This window comes from Periophthalmus magnuspinnatus, chromosome 24 (assembly GCF_009829125.3).
Source record: "Periophthalmus magnuspinnatus isolate fPerMag1 chromosome 24, fPerMag1.2.pri, whole genome shotgun sequence".
Taxonomy (NCBI): domain Eukaryota; kingdom Metazoa; phylum Chordata; class Actinopteri; order Gobiiformes; family Gobiidae; genus Periophthalmus; species Periophthalmus magnuspinnatus.
Genome location: NC_047149.1, coordinates 18060034 through 18082071, shown reverse-complemented (window position 1 = coordinate 18082071; position 22038 = coordinate 18060034). Strand labels below are relative to the sequence as shown.

General features: G+C 40.3%; 1 protein-coding gene across 1 annotated transcript in view; it reads right to left on the bottom strand.

Annotated features, from left to right (window-relative positions):
- The window catches only part of ptchd4 (patched domain containing 4), a 32343-nt gene extending 10694 nt beyond the window's left edge, over positions 1–21649 (bottom strand). The window contains exons 1-2 of the mRNA XM_033990616.2: positions 21224–21649; positions 9031–9526 (exon numbers count right to left, since the gene is read on the bottom strand). Coding sequence (XP_033846507.1) covers positions 9031–9526; positions 21224–21649 — 922 coding nt within the window. The remainder of the gene's footprint in view (positions 1–9030; positions 9527–21223) is intronic.
- Between the last annotated feature and the right edge of the window lie 389 nt (positions 21650–22038).

Here is a 22038-nt window from a genome sequence, read left to right as displayed (position 1 = left end):
TTGACTGGGTGGAAATAAAAACACAAAACGGATCCAAAACAGCCAATATAAGTCATAAAGTCCATTGCAGTAATTGGTACTTTTTTCTTGATTAACAATACATGAGGGTGCTGCTGTGGTGCTGCTATATTTAGTGGTGCAGAGACAGGCCTAAGAGCCACTTCCTGCTAAATGTCTCATTAAAAATGAATTAGGCGCTGGTACCTGTAGGTCGAGTGCGCTGCTGGTCAATATTCAGGAGTTTCACACATAATGAAGACAGTCAGGCATAGGCTGGATCACTGTCAGGACCCAATCACCTCTGTCCCAATGGACCATGCACTGTTTGTCCACTAATAACTGCCTCGTTGGAAGTGAGTACAGCACATAATGGAAGACTATTTGGAGTTTTACAAGAAACTGGTCAGTAGCTGCTCTTAAGCAATAAATAAAGCTTTTTCACACTCTTGGGTTACAGTTGTCAGGTAAAAAAAGTAACATGTGGCAATAGATGTTAGCTCATTAGCACTTTTGAACACAATTAGATCAAATTAAAAAGCTAAAAATGTGCCAAAAAAAAAGAAAAAAAAGAAGCTCATTTCAAGACATTTTTTATGGATTTTAAAAATATAAAAATATAGATAAATATAAAATATAAAAAAAATCTATATAAATATAAAATAAATATTGGTTTATTATCATTATCAGCATAAAAAAATAAAATAACATAATTGAACTGTCCTTTATGTATCAAAATTGCCAAACCCTACATGGAATAAACGTAACAAGTTGTAATGAAATACACAAACCCTTTTTTTTATGAGTGAACAACAATTCTCCCGGTACAAAGCCCCTTTCACCGTTATTACCTTTTTGATGCTAGTGCCCTAAACGTGTCTCCTATAAGCTCTTTGTTTCAGTGCACAAAAGACAGAGGCATTCAGAGGCAGACCCAGTGCTTGAGTGGATAAAGACTGGTGGTGCGCTGGTAATGGTGAGTACAAATGGCCTGACAGTGGAGTCATAAAGAACAGTATTTAACGGGTTCCTATTGCTGCACCACAAATGATGGCCTCCACTGGGGATTCTGTTTTCAGATGCATCAGAGCCAGGCCCCGAGGCAGAGGAGAGCAGTTAGCTGTAGGGATCAAAAACACCTGCTTATAGAATACTGAAATATACACCGTTTGGTACAGCATTAGTGATCCAACTCATTCACTTCATATATCTACTCTTGCTTTAAAGGTGCACCGTGTAACGTTTCTTTTTTTTTTCTGATGGAAAGTCAATTTTAGTCTCTATGGAGATGTCACTGCTCTGCCTAGTATCCAACACAGTATTGCCTTAAACTTATCCATCTCCATAGAAACAAGCAGGTGACACCACTGGGCCATGTTACAGGTCAGATCTGTGCAGAGTAAGAACGCATGTTATTCAAGGCAATGAAAAACAATACTTGAATAAATGCAAGATAGATATGTTTATTATTTATTTATTTATTTATTTTTAATTTATTTATTCATTTTTTTATTTATTTATTGCACTATGGAACATTTCAGGCAAAGCAATAACATCACCGTGGAGATAAGCAAGTGGCACGCCATCTGCCTGCATTCGATATCAACTCATATCAGAAACTGGAAACAATAGTCCAGATGTGTGACTGTTTTATATTCCAAGTGCGACTGCTACATAAAATAAAAGTTAACCTTAGTATGAGACAGCCTGATTATATATATTAATAGAATTTTAACCCATTTGTACCCATTTCAGCTCATTTTCCTGGCCGTCCTTGCAGGTTACCTTTCAAAATATGTACTAGTAATTCATTGCGGTAAGAATATAAAAAAAAAAAAAAAAAATATCAGCCATAACTCATCATGGTATATACTCTATTTACTGTTTGCACGCCATCACAACAGCGCAAGTCCTAATCTACAACAGTCCCGTTTGCACTGAACATAAAGGCACAGTGAGGAATGTGGATATGGACATTGCCTGTGACAGAGCGAGATCCAGCTCCTGTGTGATTTACGATATAGACTCCAGAAGGCTCCATCGTTCCCAAAGCCGGTATTTTTCCAATGGCACGGCTACATTAATTGATGTATAGTGTGTGGGTTATGATGGGTCCCTGCAGTCTTTAATATGGCGGGGGGAAAGAGCCACAGCGCACTCAACAGCGTAACGTCCGTAGATCCATCATCCGTCTTCTCACTGTTACAGGGCCAGGCGTGTATTCCCGACGGGCCCCTCCGCAGCAGAGGACAGGCAGGCCGCAAGTCAACGCCGCTCAGCTTCACCACGAGAAAATATACATGAGTTTACGGGCACGATTTGATCTCTGCCTTGGACTGAAACTATGTCATGAGTCTATGTTATGATGGCAAAACATGGCAAATGAAACAATTAGTTAATAAAAGTTGTTGTGTATGACTTCTTAACTATCCAAACCACCTATTCCTTTATTTTAGGAATAATACTTTAGTCTTGTTAAAGCTGATGTACCTGATTTTCATACCACTGAAGGAGGAAGCAGATATTTAAAGAAGACCTACAGTATGTGCTCATCTGCGACACCCGTGGAGCATTTTATTATAATTTGCACATTTTAAATCGCAATATTCATCTAAAACGACTTAATAAAAGAAAGAAATTTGCTGCGTTAGAAAACTGAGGTGATCAACGGGAGCAGATGTCGGCGTAAAACCTCATCACCAAAATGATTTGCCGAATCCTATGTGTATCAATGATTAAGAAAATAAAATTGGAGAATCAGGTAAGTAGAGAGAAGGCGGTGAAAATGAGAGTTGATTGGCAGTATGGCGTCTTGAAAATATGCGATTAAAGATTGCTCAAACGTGCGTGAATCACTCCTGATCAACTTCGAGAGGGTAAATGAGAAGGAGACATAAGTATAACTGGTTAAAGCTTTGAAAAGTCGATCCCTCTTCCCTAGCTCTCACAAATGCACAGTTTTAGAATCACTTTTTTCAAACATCAATGTGAAACTGGGGTGGAACGTCCGAGTGTAGCCAATCAGACAAAGCAAATCTACACTGTGGTCGTATTTGTCACTAAACTCTGATTTTACAATATAATCTTTGGGGTAAAACTGAAAATATGCACCAAAAAAAGGCTCATTATTTAACACTCTCATTCAATTCTTTTACTTCCCGTAGTTGGTGGTAAGCTACTTGTTGTGGTCTTGGCTGTGAATCTGCAGCTGTGGCCCCTTTGACCATCAATCACTCACCACTTACCACTTTCATACAGATAAGAAAGGTTAAGTGCCTTGCCTATGTACAGAGTTTACATTCGTACACTGGGCTGGGATTGAAACACTTTATTACTGGTTTCTCCGCAATTCTTTAGACTATAGACCCGCAGCAACGTACAGGAAATTACCCAAGTAAACTCATCAATAGCCTCGCTGCGCCACTAACAAACAGCTAAATGTGGAGACACACTGCACGCGAATCTTCATAGTTGTAATCTGTGTATTTCATGGCAGATTTTTCATGGCTAATGCTAGCTCAACATTAAATGAGTTGCCAAAGTGGAGCGCTAAAAAGGCCTGCCTCCTCCCACCTCTGATGACATTTTCACTTTCACATTTAGAGCGAGCAGACTCATCAATGCACGGACACGGGCGAGAGCAGACGACAGACGCCTGAGAGGGTGTGCGTGAAGACAATGTTCCACAGACATAATACTCAGATATCTGCTATAATACATGCATATGAATGAGAAAAAAATGTTCTTCTGACATAATTTTGGTCTTTTGTTTTGCATCTTAGACTTTTTTACCATTCAGTATACAGTAATTCAAGTTTGTATACCAGATCAGGAATGTTTTATTACATTTAACTATATCTAGAACCACAGAATAAACTTTGAAATGTCCAATAATTCCATTTTAAGATGTTTGCTTTAAGAAAAAATAGCAACAACAACAAAAAAAAACAACAATTTGCCTAATAACTGACCAAGCATACCAGGTACACTTTGAAAGCTTTATACAATACAACAAAAACTTAAAATAAGGTATCAAACACATTTTAATTTAACAGATGAACATTATTTTTCAGACTGTGTCAAACAAGCTTCTTCCCCGTCTCATTTTGTAGTAGTGAAACTGGTTCGGATCACCCCCTTATACCTGTTTATAATGTCTCTCTTTCACCTGAAACAAACCCAGGCTTTTGACTAATGCCGTAATGATACACTTGTTCATATAACAGTGTAATGTAAGTGTTATTGAAGTCCCCCCCAGGAGTCCAGGAGAAGCCACAGCCCACTGAGAGACTGAGACTGTTTCACATAATGAGGTTAACTGCAGCACACATGAGTCATAGAAGCTGCATTGGGCTTATCAAGTGTATGCATTTCTCTGTGGACAATTATGGACATCGGATAGTTCAGTGAAGAAGCCACACTTCATTTAAAGCTGTGTGATGTCGCAAAATACTGAGACGAGATACTGCCTTTAAAGGGCCGATATTACGCTATTTTCTGGTCTGTTATAAAGCTGTATCCTCGTCCAAGACATACTGTACGTGGAGTCTTGTTTTGTTTCATTTGCACATGTTTAACGCACAAATCCTGCATAATTAGGCTGAGTTCTTCTCGCAAACCGAAAACAAACTCTGTTCCACCTTGTGATGTCACGTGGTAATACAGGAAGTGCTCCACTGTGTTTTTAAACTCCATATATATGTAAATTAGAATCATTTGGGTAATTTAAGTCCTGGAATTGCTCATCTCTGCTAAACAAAAGTGGTGTATTTTTGTTATTGTAATACAGATTATCACATTAGCTAATATTGCAATATCAATACTTCTGCATTACATTATGGAGCCCCACTTTCATTGTACACATTTTAATACGTGACATCCGCTAGGAATGAGGACCCTACTGAGACTTTACAATACAAATACCAATGCCAAACTGAACAACTATAACATGACACTTTCCATTTTTAGGCAAGCAAACCCCATGTATGTGCTTTGTTACCCGAAACAAGGGGAATCTAAAAGGACCTTTTATTAAGTGACCCTCCTGAAATAATGCCATCTGTACTTCCCTCTCCCTAGACACTTCATCCAGCTGCTCAGGAAACCTGGGATAGCTCGGAGACACAGTCCTTTTAGTGCAGTAATTCTCAAACTGGTGGTTTATGGGCTGCATCTTTGTTTTATTTAGAGACAAAGCTATGAAAATTGTCCTTGGGTTAATTAGTATTTAGAACTTATGGTTTAGTCTCATTTTAGTCCAGGTTTAGATCTGGTGGTATTCGGAAAACCAAATATTATCTTAACTTGTACCATTCCATTTATATTCCTCAACACAAGGCATGTCTTCACCTGAACATAAGAAACATGTAATGTGTAACGTGTAATGTATAGTGTGTGGTCTGAGTCAGTGCGTCTATAGAGAAGATCGTGCTGCTGTTGGGACGTCCCAGGGGAAGAGGACATCTGCTGCTCTGAGCTCCTGTCTGACAGAATTACAGACTTAATCAAGTCCTCTCCATCTCCTTCACCCTTCTCCACCTCCCATCTGGATCAGACTGTCTGCCTCTGTCACGCCTCTGTCACTGCCACTGATCTCAACACAACACAGCCAGAAGACCACTGCAGAAAGAAGCATGTTCAAACAGTAAACCTATTGCACAAGAAAAGATATATACTTTTTTGTATGATTTTGTCTGTATTTGTGTATATAGAAATGCACATATGATTATTAAGGACCTTTATGCATGATAAAGGCTGCATCTGACCCCCAACCAGAGCTATACACACTTGTATTAATCCATCCTGTACCTCAAGCTAAGCCTGTAACAAATTTTGAAGTGCAATATATCGTTGAAGTAAATATAGATGATAAACAATAATCTTGAAACCAAACCATAAAGCAGAATTATCCCCAAAAAAGTATTCTATATGTACAAAATTGTTAATGAATATTAGCTGCAATAAAGAAATGTCAGAGCGCAACACTTAGTAGTTAGTTTGTGTCTATAATGAGTCATACAAGTTCATAATTCAAGCTTTTACAGCTCAAATCTCATCATAATGCAGAAAATTAACAAAAACTGTCTAAATGGTGCAAAGAAAAAGTCCACATGATAAATACTGACCCCCCAAAATGATCCATCTGTTGTGTAGTGAATGATAAGTCGATACAGTATTTATCGTGACAGATCTACCTCAAGCAAATGATCCCATCTCCGAATTATGGGTGTGACACCGAATGACATACAGTATTCTAGATAAGATGTCTAAACATGTGCACTAATAAATGGCTATTAATATTTATATCAGCGTTTAACGGCAACATCTAAGGCTTTGAGAGAACACAAAGTCTCATCCCCTTTCCAACAGTTAGGAAAGAAAACTCTGCACCCTATGCCTCTAAAGCCTCCCATTGTTAAACTAGTGAAGTCTTTGGTGTCGGGATGGTTTGCAAAGTCATAAAATTGGCACAACTGAACTTATATTTCATAAATCCTCTGGAGGGTTTCTTTGAGAGGGATAGAAATCTATTTGTAACTCCCCAGCTACAGGAAGGAGACCCCTGTTTTAGAGCGATAATGAAATCTTATGCAAATTATTCTTTCATTCTTTATCTTTATTTATACAGGGGAACCCAATGAGAGCACTTGGGCTCTCTTTTTCATTGCTGCCCCGTTTAAAATAAAAAACAAACCAAAAACAAACAAAACAAAGTATATAAGTCCATATAAAACATTAAAAAACAGGTGCAGGTGTGTGTATAAAAGTTTGTTACCAGATTATTAAATTGCAACAGTCAATGTATCCGATGTTGCTTTTCCTTGAGGTGTATTCCATTTTTGTGAAGTAAAACAGCTAAAAGCCCTCTTTCCATCTCATTTTTGGTGCAGCTTGTCATTAGCCTTATGCAGCCATGTGATATTAAATGTTCTATTAAATGATCTGGTATCAGTGATTAACAAACAGGTGAGGTATTCTGGCAGTTTTTGAAGTATTCCCTTATGGATATCTTGCATACCTTGCTGTTCTCCTCTAACAGAGAGTGATGGCCAACCCACTTTTTTATGCAAATGGAGTGAATGAACCCAAGCTGAGCGGTACTCTACAGATACTCACATGCAACATACATTCCATTACTCCTCTCTCCTCCTGTCTTCTGTTCTATTCTCACTGTGAGTCTTATTTAAACTTGTGTGAGCTGGAATATAGCAGGAGGAGCTGAGCCCTGGGGAACACTGACCTGACAGTATTCATAGAAACACACACACACACGCACACATGCTACTGTAGGTTACATGAACCGAGGCTTTGAAACACATGGCAAGAATCATGCCATACCTGTACTGTAAAAGAAAATATTTGAAAACCAAGACATCCATGCATTTCTCAATAACTCATAGCGCACTTTTTGTGGAATACTTTGCTCGTTGATTAATCGTATTGCTATCTACAAACCCTGTGTGTTTCTGTGATATGCCTACAATAACATTAATTTGGCCACAATAGTGATAACGTTGGAATGGAGAAATAAATCTGATAGAAGTGTAAACAAAGCACACTGACACCCGCGTAAGATTGTTGTTGTTGCACGATCCAAGTATAATTAATTTTTGTTAAAAACATCCCTGTCAAACTTATTGCACCAAGACTTTTTTTTAATAATTCTTCTAGATGTGGATGTATTAAATTAAAATAATCTATATTAATTTGTCAATGATCAACTTGCCCATATAGAGGCTAGAAATGAAGATGCTGCCTGATGTGTTTAAAGTGAGTCATTATGGGACAAGGTGCAACTTAAAGTATTATGCAAAATCGACTTTTCAGAACTTTTAATCATGTTATAGTGTTTTCCCTTCTCATTTACCCTCTTGAAGTTGTTTTTGGAGTGATTTGTGCATGTTTGAGTAATCTTTAATCACTTATTTTCGAGATGCCACATTGCCAATCAATCCCCATTCTCACCACTAATGGCATGCACCTGCTGCTCTGTACTTACTTTGTTCCTCAATTTTATTTTCTTAAATGTGATACACGTTAGGTTTTGGCTGCATTACATTGTCATTTTGGTACAAATAAAAAAATCTGCTACCAGCTAGTGTGATCTGCAGCTATCCATAGTAAAGGCCGACAGTGACACACCTCTTTGTTGTGCTCCCATTGGGTACCACAGATTTCCAACAGGAAGTCAGCGCACTTGTTTCTTTTATGAAGTCATTTTAGATGAATACTGCGATGTAAAATTTGCAAATTATAACATAATAGTCCATGAGTGTCATAGATTATAACAATGGAGCAGACACAAGCACAATGGGTGTTCTATAACTGAGATTAAAATGCTGTTACAGTACAAGACCAATAAAACATTTAATTCCTTTTCGGAAAGTGTCTCATTGAATCTGTGCTAGCAACATATTATAGAAAAATAGGTCACAGAAGAAATTTGGTCTCAACCTAACCTAGCAAAAATGTAATAGGTGGTCCACGGGGAACTATAAATGTCTAAATAGCTGTGCAGACAACCAAAACTGGGACAGGTGTGACCAGGATCCACACTGAATTTTACACACAATTAGAAACTCACCTATTACATTATTTTATTATATTATTTAAATACATTATATCATTGAAAACTAGAAAAAAATGCATATAGCACTAGATTCAAGTGAACAATTCTGCCTATCCTTTTATCAGAATTGCTCAAATGGATTCAGACCACAGGCATACAAGGATTATGTTAAATAATACTGTACTCTTCTGCAATATTATTTACATGACAATCCACTTATATTGTATGCTCTGCTGCACAGTATATTCACAACTGGGAGTAATGCAAATTAAAAGTTAGCATTCAGTTGAATAATATGATCAGGGCTTTTTGTTGTTCTGTATTGACTTATTGTATAATTTATCACTTAGTGTTATTTTTATTTGACTACATTCTCATATTTATTTGAGTGAAAATACAGAAAAGTTACTTGTCTCTTCATCTCTGTGATGAAGTGACTGTCACATAACAATAAACAAACTCACCCATTGCAAAGAACGGGATCCCCAGCAGTGTGGAGTTGAACTTTCCATCGGATATGAAGAATATCCCTGCGGCTGTGACGTTGGCGATGCAGATGGTGAGGACTCCCAGCAGCCCCAAAAAGGGCTTCCCCCTCAGACAGTCCCTCATGGAGCTGGAGATAGTAGCAGCCAGCAGGACCAGCACCAGGCTCACTAGCACCTCTCCTTTGGCCAGCACCCCAGTCTGATGGAAGTCCCTCCACAGGCTAAAGGAGGTGAGCGACTGCAGGTGCAGCTGATCCGTGCTGTGTGGGGGAGGGATGGAGGACAGCCGCTGGACCAGGGCGCAGAACTCGTTCTCCCAGCGCTCGGCGATGATGTCCTGCACCACAGGCCCATTGTTACGCAGGTAATATGTGATCTGTACGGCCCGCGCCGACTTCACTGTCTGGTCACGGCTGTTAGGGGAGAAGGTGACCCCTCCCAGCTGGTGCCCGATGAATGACACACGCCCATCCTTGAGGAAAAAAGGAAAACAGTAGGATCAGTGTTACTAGTAGAATGTGTAGCCATTGTGGGGTTAAACTGAAATCCCTCTCTGCTAAACTATGTGTGGTAAATACTATTGTGATTGTGGATTATTCCTTATACTTGGCTGGGTTCACATTACGTTGCAAAAAATGCTTGTAATATTTGTTAGTTCACAAACTTATGAGAGTGTCTGCCTTTTGGCTCAAGTCGCTGGATGACCAGTCCAATCAGAGGACAGTGTTTTTTGTTGTTTGGGCAGAAGCCAAACCCAAAGTGCCCACATAAAGCAAAAAAAGCATGGCAGGCACCATAAAAACACACGTTTGTTTTTGGAAAAACATGGAAGCACTACTAGGATGTGTGTCTGGGCTTTTCTGTGTTTAACAAAAGTTACATTTCTTGGCTTGCTTTGGTGATGTGACACTGCATGAAGTATTGGGATCAATCTAGTCTCTGCCAGATTAGGGTTCACTACACTCAGAACTGAATCTCCACAAGACCATGACTAAACATAATGAGGACAAAGCAAGTCTATATCAGCACTGAACCGGGATCAGGCCAGGACCAAACCAGCACAAGCATGACACGGTCTTAGTTTATTAGAAAAACTTCAGTACATGACAATAAATCTTCAGCTACTGATAGTTGGCTATCAATAGTGTGTATTATTTAAGTGCAAAAGCAGTGGGAACATGCTTCAAATCTCAAACCAACAATCAAAAAACAATATAGATTTAGAATATAGATTTCTGGAAATAACCGTTTGTCCACCACCAATTGTGGACATTAATAGTTTCATATTTCAGATGTAACAATCAGTCCATTGATAAGATACATGGTCTAACTAACACATATCTTGAACTTTGACCTTTTAGCCAGAGGTAATTTACTGTATAGCTACTTAAATCTGAACTAAAATAGCATCCCAATCAATATCTAATACAGAAGGCCTGATTCTCCTCAGCTCCTCACCGGACAAATCGCCTGTGCGTTTAGCTAATACATTACCAGCAAACCAGTCCACATGTAATCACACACCCACTGTATATTACACATTCATCTCTGTGCTAGCCCTTGTATAGGGGAAGAATATGTGGCATTTTGTGTAATGTGACTGGACTCAAATTGGAACGTCTGTTATATTCACCCAATAAGACTACCATGTGATTTGTGTGTATCCATTGTACATTCAGTCTAGTATAGCTTAATAATTGAGCACTAGCCAATCATTCTCCATCAGTCTAAAGATAAATATATAAACAAAAGTGTTGTAGGGGTCTGTCTTAATTAGGAGAGACGATGATCAGATTATACATAATAATAAGAATGTTGGTTTGAAGATATCCAAAATGTTAAATTCAATTCAAGTTTATGTATGTAGCACATTTAAAACGCTTCACATAAAAGTATAGATTGTATGAAGAAGTGGACATCACCTATATATCAAATGAAGCTCATTATAGGGGAGAATTTAGAGCCAACTTCCACATTTGGTATTCCGACTGTAAGTATCATGGCAACCAAAGAGCCAATCCGGAGTGAGGCTGTTGAAGGTAACTCCCCTTCCTGTCCGCACCACTGGTTCAGCAACACCGGTCAATCAAACCTGTTGCTAACGCTAGAGGGAACGACCTTGGGGGGAAAAGGCAACTGATTTGTCTGTTATTAATGTTCATGTTTTGAATCACGGACAAAATAGCGAAATAAAACATTTCAAGATTAAAATTATGAGGCTCACTGCAGCAATTACAGAGAGAGGGACAACAGTTTTCCAATGTTAAGTGAATTGGAGTCGATGGAGCCGGGAGCACGCTCATGACACATAGGGAAAGAACAATAAAACAAGATATCCTGTCTAGCTAGTATTAAATGCCAGGGAGAAGAGGTGGGTTTTCAGTCTGGTCTTATACTTCGTTAAAGACTGAGCTCCTTGTGTTTAAAATGTGTCAAAATTGAAACAAACATCATTTAAATTAAAATCCAAAAGTGTATTCGTAAGTCAGAGAGGCGGTCACATTTTCATTTTCGATATTATTGCACGTAAGATTCCGAATGATTTTCTTGTTAAAAAAGACACCCGGAAAACTACAGTGCCTGAGTAGAATATTTCACAACACATATCCCAAAGCTAAACTAGCACCTCCCACACTCGCGCCACTCTGCTAACACTTCCTCATTTTGCCGGTCTGTGATTGGACGCCCACTGCAGAAGAAACAGTGAGAGGAAGAGGATGGATGGAGCGTGCAACATTTATATTGTAAATAGACACCTTTGTAAAGTCTTGGGTTAGCTCGACAGGAAGATGGAAGCAATCACTTGACTTTAGTAACATAAATAAAAATACTATGGAAAATGTAGTTTTTTCTTTAGTTAACCAGTAATTACAACAATGCCTTTCTTGTACAGCAGTTTCCCAATGGCTAAAAGTCACTGGATTCATGAAAAAAGTGTGCAAAATACAACTCCATATATGTTTTGATGATGGAACAACATTAAAATCTAAAAAAAACAACACATATATTTGGCACAGACATATTCTTCCAAACAAAAAACTTCAACTTCCCTCCTCCTAAGTTTGAACTCTGCTCCAAACCACATGTTTTTAATGACAGAGGATTGGCTGTGGACCACTCGATAGATGATTAGAGATGGTTGAATCTTGGTCTTAGTTAAAATTAGATTAATAGCACAGCCCTAGTTAGAGTGATGGAACTGTGGGTGGCAGTTTCAGCCAATTGTCTATTACTCACACACTATATTCATAGGTCTTGCCCAAGAATGCAAGAACAATATGTACTTTTTAGAGCGTGGATCTAACCAACAAGTTCTGAGGTTTGTACTGTCAATGCGATCCAACCATTTCAACACTGAACAGTCTATCACGAACTCCCCGCTCTAACTCCCCTTGTCCCTATTCTCTTAGTAAAGCAGCCACATATTTGTTATAGCTTGCCTCTTTGTCTTCTCAGCTGAGTCTCCTGAGCTTCACGATGAAAACAACACACTTGTTCTCTTAATGATTCTGGTGAAGAAAATCAACACTAGTTAATATGAGTCATCTGAGAACACACAGCTTTGGTTAGTGCCAGGATCCACGTGGTTGCCCCCCGTAGAGCCGGTCCGGCTACACTCCGGCTCTGCTCTGATGCTCTGTTTCTCTGTCCCTCTGCCAGCAGCTCTTGTCCTGACAATAAGAGGCGACCAGAATGAACTGTACCAAACTAATGATACTCAGTGAGATATATCTATAAGGCAGTGTTTTATAGGTGACAGACTCATTTAAAAAGCAGATAAGTGGACCCTGATGGAAATACAACCCTAAATAGTATTATTTTATTATGATATAATTTATGAGGTTGCCACAACAAACAAATCATATAGTTTACGATGTGCAGGACTGAGGAATATGAGAAGAGAACCACTAACTTTCTGGTTAGAGGGTAAACTATTTTAAAGGTTGTATCACATGTCCACAAAGTTCTAAATATTGAAAATATATATTTTAATTTAAACATCCATTTAGTTTTTTCCATTTATCCGGGGCCAGGTTGCAGGGACAGGGACTCCCAGACTTCCATCACCCTAGACACTTCCTCCAGCTCCTCCAGTGGGACCCCAAGGCGCCAGCCGAAAAACATAGTCCCTCCAGCGTGTCCTGGGTCTTCTACTTCTTCTACTTCTAGGTCTTCTACTCTACTCTGAGCTCCTCCAGTGTGACTGAGCTCCTCCCCCTATCTCTAAGGGAGCCCCCAGTTACCTTGCGGAGGACACTCATTTCGACTGATTGTATGTACATTTCAGTCATTAGCCAAAGTTCATGACCAGAGGTGAGGAAGATAGATTGACATCACTGCAGACACTGCTCAGATCCGCCTGTCAATCTCACTCTCCATCCTTCCCTCACTCGTGAACAACACCCCAAGATACTTGGACTCCTTCACTTGAGGCAAGGACTCTCTACCAAGCCACCTTTTTCCGGTCCAGAACCATGGACTCGGATTTTGAGTAGGTGATTCTCATCCCATCTGCTTCACATTTGGATGCAAAACGCCCCAGTCCCTGCTCCGGTCATACAGAGACCGGACAGCCCTTACCACAGGGCCCTGTGCCATGCTCCTAGAGCACCCCCCAAAGGACACCATGAGGGACATGGTCGATTGCCTTCTCTAGATCCGCAAAGCATATGTGAACTGGTTGGGAAAACTCCCATGAATCCCCGAGCACCCGATGGAGAGTAAAGAGCTGGTTTAGTGTCTGAAGACCGTGAGGAAAACCACACTGCTCCTCCTGAATCCAAGGTTCGACTACTGGTCCCATTCTCCTCTTCAGTACTCTGGAATAGACCTTACTGGGGAGTCTGAGGAGTGTGATTCAACTGTATAATTAATTTAAATATATTTTTGCAATTAACAAATTGGCTGGTCAATAAATTCCACTTACAAGCTTGTTAACTTGGAAGCTTGTTTTTTTTCTGACCAGCTACAGAGGATTCTTTTATATCCTACAACAGTTTTACAATTACACCCCAAAACCACTTATAAAAGTTATAAGACTTACCTATAAAGCTAATAATAAAACTTGGAATAGTAAGTGAAAATGAGTCAGTGGAGAGGGAGGAACGTCTTTTGTAAAAATTTAACCCACTGAGGGGAAAGCCATATTTTCTGTCCTGATTCAGCCTGTCTAATATTTGTGTCATTAGCAGTTGTTAATATAAAATTTTAGTGTAAGATCAGTGTATGATTTCAGCCTTCCAATCCCTACTGAACTAAAGGTAATAAGTGGCTGTTAACTTGAAAACTACCACTACATGACATCACAGGGTGGAACAGAGCATTTTGAGCTGTGGAGATGTAGACAGACTAATAATGCAGGATTACTTGAACATGTATGAATGAAAGAAAACACAACTCCAAGTATGTTTTTCTGGAGGTAACAACATTATAAAGACATATCTTAAAGCTCAGAAGAGTACATTTTTGGGTAATATAGGACCTTTAATTCAGGTTCATTCATATTCATCTCACAGATTACCCTATTTTGCATATGGGATGTAAAGAAAAGCTGATGTGACATAAACGATTAGATAGGTTCCACTAGTCTGATCACTCTAATTACACAAATACACATAAGTTCCAACAAAATGCATCATGGGAAATATGCCGTTGTTTGCGCTTATATGTGATTCCTCCCCCTTAAAGCTTCACACTCCACACAGAAACTATTTGCTATTCCCACACTGGTGAGTCTGTGCTAAGAGCGATCTTGTCCCACTTTCTTTTTTTATCCCTCTCTTTCATGTGATGTTATTTCGGGTAACACCTGACAGCTTCCCCAGATTACACAACTGGAAAAACAGCCACGACAGCAAAACAACAAATCTATATTTTTAAGCAGCACCTCGGGGGAACAGCGCTCAGAGTTCAGAGGCACTGGGACTGCTCTAGTTTAACAAGCTCTAGACTAAAATGTGTGCTTCAAACGTGGGACGAGGAGAAGACGAGGAGAAGGCGAGGGAGCGTGAATTAGCACAGGCAGACTGTCAGAGCACTTAGGAGTGGGAGAGATCGGGAACCAGGTCACAGCAAGTGGGAAGGATCGGTGGTTTAAAATGTAGTCCAAGGAACATTTATCAGAAGAATTGGGTTAACACAAATTTGTATGTACTGTCAACACAAGAATAGTGGCAGTGGAATGGTTTAAAGTTAACTGCAGTGTGTTAAATGCTAAGTGTTCACATTTATATAGCTCCTGTCTAAGCTCGTGCACTCAAAGGACTTTACATCAAGGGACCAGTCACTTATTCACACACACACATTCAGACTGGTGTGTGCAGATGCTAGAGCAGACATGGGCAAACTACGGCCCGGGGGCCACACACGTCCCCTTGGTCTTATTAATCTGGCCCGCCGAACGTGACCAAATTATATTAAAAAGGTTAAAAGTTTTTCTGTTGTGTTTATTTAATTGAAATTGAATAATTATTCATTTCAATTCAATTTATTTTTGTGAAGAGAGAGTTAGAAAATCAACAATGAAAGAGAAAAATTAATCAACATAAAACAAGCAAATGGAGAACTGTCCCTTGTCTTTAGACCCTCCTTCTCGGCAAGGGAGAACTAAAAAAAAAATAATTAATGCATTTGGAAAACAATTTGTACAATAAGCTTTGCATATTCATGCTTTGCTACATGTTACAGGCCAAATGTCTAATGTAATATATTCATATAAATCTGTAAATGTAAATATATATATATATATATATATATATATATATATATATATATATATATATATATATATATATATATATATATATATATCCAGTCATTGTTTTGGTACTGTGGCTTATTTTCAGAAACAATTCAGCGTCCAACTTTCAAAAAGGGACTAAAACCAATCTCACCTCCAATAAAAGCCCTTCACCTCTTAACTAAGGCTGCAACAATCAGTCGACTAATCAGGGCTCTTTAGTTGACTCTAAAAATAATCGTATACTAGAAATAATCGTATTTTTTTCATCTTAATGATTTACTGGACTATACAGGCTCTAAAACACATACGAAAATACCTGTTTATAGCAAAGGTAGTAGCAGTATTAAATCAAAATACCATAAAAGAATAAAATCAGTAAGTCCTCAACCATTATATTTCAACCCTTATTAGGCTGTAAATGCATTTTAAGAGTCTCCATGTACAACAGAAATAATAGTTTGACTTGTCTAATTGAAAGAATAATCGCTGGCAGCCCTACTGTTTACAGCAGCATAAATCCTGGGTTGAGGTTTTGTAACATATGAACATTTAATGCTGGCATCATTTAAGATATAATTGTGAAGAAACAGCTCTGATTGTAACAGACTGGATACATGGGGATGACTCATGGATCTCTTTAAGGTTGTTTGCAGCTGGCGGTGACTCAGAGCCTTTATGTGTCAGTGGATTAAATAATATCATATTCTTCAACATTTATCTGGGCGCCGCAGCTTTTGTGCAGGTACTGAGTGTGACACAGCGACCCGGTGTTCTTAAACAAACACCACTCAGATAATACACCGCCATTTAACCTGGATTTAAGTGTTCTTATGTGGCTGAGGCATCATTTCAACCTCAAAGTCTGTTTCATAAGTCTGTATTTTGAATCCTTCACCATGCCAACTACATACAGGAGGAAGTCTGTGTTTTCCCTTACAAATCTATCAATCCCTTATTTATTATTGCATTATTGACACCATCCTTTGCCTAAAATTACATTGTATTGAATTACTTTTGCTGTTAACTTTCCTTCGTGTTCTTTATGTTTTATAATGTGGAAGATATACAGTGGTCAAGGAAGTACTCAATTTGGTTATTTAAGTAAATGTACGGATATTGGAGGGAAAAAAATACTCAAGTAAAAGTATCACATGAAAAAAATCGCCTTAAGTAATAGCATTAAAGTATTGTTTAAAAATGTATGTAAAAAGTCAAACTATTTTGTGCAAGGTTTGAGATCTAAAGCTTTAAATGTAGTGATTTTTGAATATGGAGATGTGCCAGAGAGTTTCAGATTCCTATAATCAACATTTTAGCACTTTTCACCATTTAAAAGATGGGATTTTTTTGTTTTAAAGTGTTGCTATAGAAACTGTTCCTATTTTTTTCCATCTTTCTGAAACCCACGGATAGATGATTTGTAGCAAACTGACTTTCAGCCCTAAAATGAACAGCAACAGAACCAGAATACACACTAATACACAATAGTTTACGAAGATGTGAGTCTGGTCACTAATGAATCTCCCCCTGTTGTCAGATGGGCATGATTGACAGGTGGATTAGCCAATCAGGGACAAACATGGTCCGTCTGTATCAAAACAAATATGGCTGCTTACAAGGAAAAAAAATAAATGAAAGAAATATATAACAGCGGAGTTAGAAACTTTGGTGATTTTTGCAGAATCAATGAGTAAAGCATTAAACTGTTAATCTGAGCTGACAGAAGTTTGTGTTGTAAATGACAGATCGACCAATGGGTTTCACATATGTCACCAAAATAAGTTAATCTGATTGTGTTTGGAGTTAAACACAGGTGTGACGGAGTGGTGGCCAGACTGATCTCAAAAACACAGAGAGATTTCGTTCTGGACTTGCCAGGCAATTAGAGTGGAGCACTTCCTGGTAACTCTTGACTTTGCAGAGGAAGCTCCAAGTGCTCTCAGTACTTGACATCAGCATGCTGGATAACTGAATAAATGGGTTATTATACAGAGGCATGAACTTTCACACTCCAAACTAACTGTACAAGAAACAAGCTCCAGACATGTGAGTGAGGCTCGGGCCCATCAGGATTCAGTGTGGCCTCCTGCTGATGGAGACAGCTCTGTGTTGCATTAAACATGTGCTAGTGCCACTTGTGCAGTATTCATGAGCACTGGGCTGAGAGCAGCACAGCACATGTGCATCCAGGAATATGACAGTACCAGACTGAGAGAGAGGGGTCCACAGGCAGGCTTTAGGGGCACATGGAGTTAACAGAGCTTGTGCTGGCTGTGCAGTGGCAGAGTCGTTAGTTCTAAATCCATGTCAGGGGCCTGGGTAGAGTTTGGTTAGTTGGTTGGTTGTTTGTTGTCTCTGTTTACGGTGCCTAGATTTTCCCAATCTATAACACATTAGATCTATTCATTTTTTTCCACAAAAAAACCCAAAAACAGACATGACAGAATTCATCAGAATTGCAAGGTCTATCATAAATGACCTCAAACCTGTGGCTAATTTGAGTAATGGCCATTCTGTGGTATTGCAGAAACAATACTACATACATAGAGTACGGTATAAAAGTTCCAATGGAAGTATTCATAAAAACGGGGACATAATCGCTGCGCAAAGCATTTTGAAGCAGCCATCTTTCATTACATGCTGTATTATTAGCCACTCTGCACTTCTTACTGAACTGGGACAGCAGCAAAAGACAGTTTTACAAAGATTGTGTGCGTGTGAACGTCCTGACAAAAGCCTATTATATGTAAAACTTTAGTGCTGCTACAACAAGTCTTAGTCCTAGACATCATATTACATTTGTATTACAATTTGTTAAGGCATGTTTGTTAAGACATCATTTGCTGGACTAGGGGGATGGAAACACATTTATATCTATGGCTGTTTTCCTTAACCTGTGTAGTGTAGTGTAAGCTTTAACATTTGCACATCTGTGTTTCCTTGAACAATCCAATCATTATGTCTCATTTTGCCCGATCACAGTCACCATTGCAGTTCCACTACACAGACACACTCTGCACAGCCCTGTTTCCATGCAGCATCACGGCACTCCAATATTAGCCTGTAACACCTTCACAAGACATCTGCATTGGAGGCAGCCTTTAGCGTATGTCTTTGTGCTAGCTAACCCTGTGCGTGGACGAACAAAACCTGTGTGCACTGCGGCTGAGAGAGAGAGCCTTGTCACGCGGCGGCAGGGGAGAGGGGAACACTGCATTAAAAACGAGGATATCCCTCCTCTGCTCTGCTCTGCTCCGCTCTGTGTGTGTGTGTGTGTGTGCAGCAGCAGCCACATGCAGCCAATCAATTCACATGCACCAGCATCGCTCGTGAGAGAAGAGGGGTTTTCCACACACCGGCTTAAGCACACTGTGGACTCCATGCTATATCTGTCATATCTGTACGGCACAATCAAGAGAAAGTGGGCCATTACCAGCCATTTTAGCTTTACATGAACGTAAGACAGGGGCTGGCCACATGACAGCCGCAGATGCTGGCTGTATCAGTGTAAGGGGAGGGGGTTTCCCTGCAACATGCTTGAAAATTGTGTGTGGACAACGCCTCTCTGATGTAATAATGTTGTGCATTGTGAAATCGCTTAACATTTTGCAGTTCAATGAAAGCATCTTGTTTCTATTTAGACATTACGCCACTCAGAAATTGTACTATATAATCAAATATTATCACAATTTGCTAGAGAGATTTGAAATGATCTGAAACATAAATTCTCCAGATTACGTCACTCAGCAAGACAGAGAAACAAATAAATTGTTGTGGTCAAAAGCCAAGAAAATACCATGCAACATGTGTGCTATAAGGGCTTTCCCCGCAGCATGGGCTGAAAGAGGCTGTAAAATGCATTACATTAGAGGTAATATTGTAACCATTTTGGAACATAGACTGTAGGCACAGAAATACTGCCAGAAAAGAGAGTTTAATATGAGGCGGGAGGGTGAATCCTAACAGCATGTGTACATGCTTTATACTTCCCCAAAATTCAAACAAGTGTGAATATTTTCATAAGAGCAAAAACGCCTATTTTAAAAATGCTATAGGCTCAGAGTTTATTGTGCTGTATAAGCAATGGAAGGATCAAGTGAACTTATCAATAATATAAATCTATGCTCATTTCTAAGGGGCATAATCAGGCTCAGTGCAACAGAGCACAAGCTACAATAGCGTGTGAGCTGAGGCTGAGAGGGGGACAAATATTATCGTTTAAATGGAGGCCATCAACATGATGGATATTCCCAGCATATTTGTCTGATACATGACTCCTCACGCAGAGCCAGAGGACTGTTTCTTTAAAAGGCGATAGCACATAGGATGCAGCTAATGCTGTTGGTAATATCTGAAATTGCATTGCCTTTATCAATATATGGACCTCACAAGCTGCAACACTTTTTACTGAGATAATAATACAGAATCAATCATAAATACCATATGATCTTAAATCTTCATAGAGCTGAACTAAGGCTGAACTTTTTCCAAGTTGTCATAGGACAGCTGATATTCACAACACAATCCTTTCTATAGAACTGTTCCCAGTGTGGATCATGTATCGCCTTTCCTCCAGTCAACTAATAATCTCACCTATAACTCGGTCATTGACACTGGGCGCCCTTCCTGTGACCCTGACCTTTTCTGAATTTGGAGAACAACTAAAGTCATCCAGTATGGGTTGAATTGGTGTTATAATGCCCTAATGTTATAGCCGTGCAGTGAGAGGGACAACATGTATCTGTGCACGTTGACATTTTAGTCTAACACTGCATCATAATTCTCCAGTGAGGTTCTTATATTTATTCTTCATTAATTATCTTGCCAGGTTTTCTAGATAGGATTTGTAGGTATGAGAAACTTAAAAGACAACACTTCTGGTAGAGTCATGCCGTTTCAAACCTCTGTCCTACCCTGCTGTCTTACATAGTCCCGCCCCATCTAAGTCCATTCATTCAGAAATTATGGCCAGCTCTGATTGTGCTGCACGTAACTGCCTGCCAATGTAGCTTACTCATTACAGGTGTCGACATGGAACAGGACATGTTGAATGAGCATAAAACTATGTACCAACAGCCAAAGGGTTAAGACTAATCCATTTGCGCAAAGATGGACCGGTGTTTCTATCCAATGCGGTGGAATTTGGTGAAAGCCCTTAACAGGAGGGAGGCAGAGAACTGACAGTACCCGGAGCATGGTGCACTCTCTGCGGCTGGCGGCAGCTGCAGTGCGCGCTCCAGCTCCAGCACTCACCTTCAGCGTGGTGTTGGGGTAGCCCACGGGCACCTTGTGGAAAGTACTGTTGGAAAGCACGGCCTGGCGTATGTCCTCGAAGATGGTGATGATATCATCCAGGAGGCAGCGCTTGTCCCGGTGGCTTAGCACGCAGAGGTGAGCGAACGTGTAATTGAATCCTTTATAATTGACGCGCAGCTCCAGGACTTGCTTGTGCACTTGGAGAACCTGGTCCGCTAGTTCCAGTATGTTCCCTCCGGCGCGGGCGAGTAGAATGAGCCTCCCGTACCTGCCCGGTGTGTGGAGATCCGAGTAGAGCTTGTGCTTGGACTGATCCACGGGGAAGAGGCTGTTGGCGAGACTGCGTTCGATCTTGGCTAAGCTGTGAGTCGGGGCCACCAACACTTCCAGATTGGTCTCCGGCTTGAAGCGACTGAGTACGGTGGAGCCGAAGATGATGGTTAGCACGGCGGGCACGGTGAGGAAGAAGACGGGGTGCCTGCTGACGAACAAGCCGAGCCAGTAGAACGACGCCTTGAGCCCTCTGTGAATCACTTGCCGCAGCATCCTCCACAAAATCCAGCTCGCGGAAGCCCCGTCTCCTCCGATCAAGCACATGTGACATCAGACCCCAACCCTGGCGTAGTCCAAGTCCAAGAGAATTATCCCCCTCACGCGCGCACACACCGACACGCACGCACACCTGGCTGGAACGTACAGCACTGCAGCAATCCGCGGCAGAGCAGACGCCGAGAGACGCAGCAGTCGGCCGCTAATTCACCGCGCGTCGTCGCCTCCCATGTCGAGCCATGTTCCGTGACAGAGACGCATGCATCAGGCGAAGCGGCGGGCTGATGTGCGTGTCCTTCCGTGTGCCGCCTCTCTCTGCCGCTCTGTGCATGTGGTAAGAAGGAGGCTGGACTAACGTGTTGAGGATGAGGATGGCGCTGGAGAGGAAGGAAAAGGGGGGAGGAGGGGGGCTGCAACAGGAGAGGAGCGGAGTGGTG